The sequence below is a fragment of the Eleutherodactylus coqui genome, unplaced genomic scaffold, assembly GCF_035609145.1.
Source record: "Eleutherodactylus coqui strain aEleCoq1 unplaced genomic scaffold, aEleCoq1.hap1 HAP1_SCAFFOLD_156, whole genome shotgun sequence".
NCBI lineage: Eukaryota > Metazoa > Chordata > Amphibia > Anura > Eleutherodactylidae > Eleutherodactylus > Eleutherodactylus coqui.
The window spans coordinates 316,238-319,400 of record NW_027101934.1 but is presented as its reverse complement, the minus strand read 5'-3'; the positions used below and the strand labels follow the sequence as shown (position 1 = coordinate 319,400).

The following is a 3,163-nucleotide window of genomic DNA, read 5'->3' as shown; positions in this document are numbered from 1 at the left end:
AAATATATATGATTTTCCCTTCTGGCCGCTGTCAGTGATAATTTCTTATCTGCTTTCTTAAGGTGGTCCTGGCATCTTTTCCTGGAAGGAACACCTTCATGGCCATCAAGGTTGTTGACAGAGGAAAGAGCAAGGCAGACGTCATAAGGAGAGAGCGGCGGATACTCCTGAAGGCCCAAGACTGCCCCTTCATCTACCATCTGTATGCCGCACAGCAGTCTGCAGACCGGGCCTACTTCATCACGGAGTATCTGTCCGGAGGAAGCCTGGCGGCGATGATCAGGATGTGCGGCAGCTTGGACATCAACCATGTCAGGTGAGTAAATGACTAATCAGGAGACGGGGGGATACTGAGGGCGACATGACAGATATAGAAGAGTGGAGGGCGTACAGGTGACACTATGATGGTGACATGACGTCGGGGACTTATTTCATGTCATTGATACTACACTCTTTTCTCAGATTCTACACAGCGGAGATTGCATGCGGCCTCCAGTTCCTGCACCGACGCTACATCATCCATCGGTAAGCACAACTTTCCCACATCTCCCTGTTTCCCTGGTGAAGATAATGTACCCAGCTTTCCCAGAGTCCTGAATTAGGACTGGTTAAGCTGTGGTACATTATTTCTCTACTACATTATTACTGCATCACTCAACAGATTAACCTTTTTACTTTTCTTCATTGTAGTGACATAAAGCCGGCGAACATCATGCTGGACGGAGATGGACACATCCGCCTGATTGACCTGGGGCTGGCCCAAGACGGCGTCGTCCCGTCTAAGAAGATCAGCGGAGTGACAGGCACTTATAGATTCATGGCCCCAGAGGTGCTTCGTGAGAAGGACTACGACGCAGCAGTCGACTGGTGGGGCCTGGGGATTGTCGTATCCTGGATGGCGACAGGACAGTCCCCCTTCTACCACGGCTCCTCCAGGAGAAAGATCATCAAGTCCATCACCAGAAAGAAGCCAAAATTCCCATCTTGGCTAGATGCTGACGTAAAGCATCTTCTGAAGAGACTGCTGCGGAAGAAGCCAAAGAAGAGGCTGGGTGTCCACAAGAATATCAGAGGTCACCGATTCTTCAACACCGTGAATTGGGAGGAGCTGGAGATGAAAAGAGCAGAGCCGCCATTCAAACCCTTCAGCAGAGTTCCCAGGAATCGAGACCTGCCGTGGCCGGAGGGTGGTACACCCCTTCACCCTGTGGACGGATTTTCGTACACTTCACCAAGCTGGACCCGGTAAGATCTTCCTCCTCTAGGGTTGATGTTCTTCAGGCAGACCTCTGTGTTGATTATCATTGTTCCTCTGGTGTCAGACAGCTCAGGAGGTCATATAATAACATTATTATTGCTCCTGTAAATACCATGTCTCTACTTCTTCTTAGGATGACGAGAAGAATCCGATTGTGAAGGAAGCCGCGACCATCGGGTAAGTATCCTCTATACACACTCACACATACATATCTGTACACCTATACACACAGGACACCTACAATCATATCCATACACTGTAGCAAAACTTCACATACCGTAGAAAGCTTAATACATAAACCATTTCCTCTAACATAGCAAAGGACTTTGGGGAAAATATATTAAGACCAGCAATATGGCCTCTATTATGGCTTCCACAATCACAAAACTCCCAATACCTCATAGTAAAGACACAGTTGCAGAAAATAACTTTTTTATATCAGATCCCAATCAGATCCTGATACAAGTCATTATGTTACAGTAGTTCACTGGTTTATATCCACAACTGGTAACACTGACAATTCCTTCTTATGTCTTGTAGGCTCGGCCCACGACAACTGTCTGCTGAACACACGACTCTGCTGCTGTAGAAGACCCCGGCTTACCAACAACATCCTCTCTCCACCAACTGCATCCTGCGTATTACCATCATGCTACCCCGACCTTGGCATCCTTCGGCTGGCATCGAACATCATCCTCTCCTGAAGACCCTCTACGCCCCCAGGAGCGGCCTGTGCTTGATTGGTAACTGGCGAGTTCAGGAACAATAGCCCGAGTGACTATCATCCCTGAACTCCTGGTTACTAGTAAGACCTCGGCACAGGCCAGGTAAGCAGCACGCACCACATACATGAAGGTTAGACACTAGTGTAGACACTAACACATACATAGACACAAATATACACACAGATAGGTGTAGATGTCGGCTTTGATCTTGGGACTTGCTCTGATCGCCATATTTGGGGTCAGGAAGGAATTTTTCCAACTTGAGGACAATTGGCTCATACCTCAAGGAGGTTTTTGCCTTCCTCTGGATCAACTCACAGCCTTAAATAGGGTTAGGTCTTATTTATAAGGAATCAGCCACATAAATAACATAATATAAACATAAAGAAACACAATCTTTAGCTGACATCACATACACCAGGGAGGTGAGCGGCTGGCGTTTGATCCTGAGATTTATTCTGGTCGCCATATTTGGGGTCAGGAAGGAATTTTTCCCCCTTAAAACAGGATAATTGGCTCTTTCCTCAAGGGGGTTTTCGCCTTCCTCTGGACCAACACAGTCTATAAACAGGTTTAGTTCAATACACTTTAGATTCCCCACAAACAATAAATGGTAAGAGATTTATTTAGATTTCTGACAACAAGAATACATTCTAATAAGTCAGGTCAGATGTCGGCTTTGATCCTGGGACTTGTTCTGATCGCCATATTTGGGGTCAGGAAGGAATTTTTCCCCTTTATACAAGGATAATTGGCTTCTTCCTATCAAAGGGTTTTCGCCTTCCTCTCGATCAATAGCCTCAAAATACCTCATAATAAAATCTACCATTTCCTACAGCTAGAAATAAAATGTTCTTTCTCCCTCCATAAACCTTTGTGTCGGTGTCTTTATTTCTATTGGATGTCTTAGGCCTCATGCCCACAGCCGTGGCGGACTCCGCTAGTGGAATATTGCAACGGAGTCCACCACGGCGCCCCCGAAAACCCTAACACTCAGCTTCCGGTTCCGCCATGCTGTTACCGTCCTTCGAGCCGGTGCGCATACGCAGTACAGTGCATGATGCGCCGGCAGTGCCAGATGATGCAGGTAGGCACGCGTTTTTACGCGATACTTCCGAAGGATAGCATGACGGCTATGTCAATGGAAGCCGGCCACGCATATTCCCATGGCAAATAGAGC

The 3,163-nt window shown here is 47.1% G+C and overlaps 1 protein-coding gene across 1 annotated transcript; it reads left to right on the top strand.

The window, feature by feature from the left end:
• Positions 1 to 259: 259 nt before the first annotated feature.
• On the top strand, positions 260 to 1,416 carry LOC136593674 (protein kinase C theta type-like). Its single transcript, XM_066588659.1, has 4 exons — positions 260 to 316; positions 463 to 525; positions 691 to 1,131; positions 1,392 to 1,416. Exons 1-4 carry the CDS (start codon positions 276 to 278, stop codon positions 1,414 to 1,416), a joined length of 570 nt encoding a protein of 189 aa, XP_066444756.1. The 5' UTR covers positions 260 to 275.
• Positions 1,417 to 3,163: the final 1,747 nt, after the last annotated feature.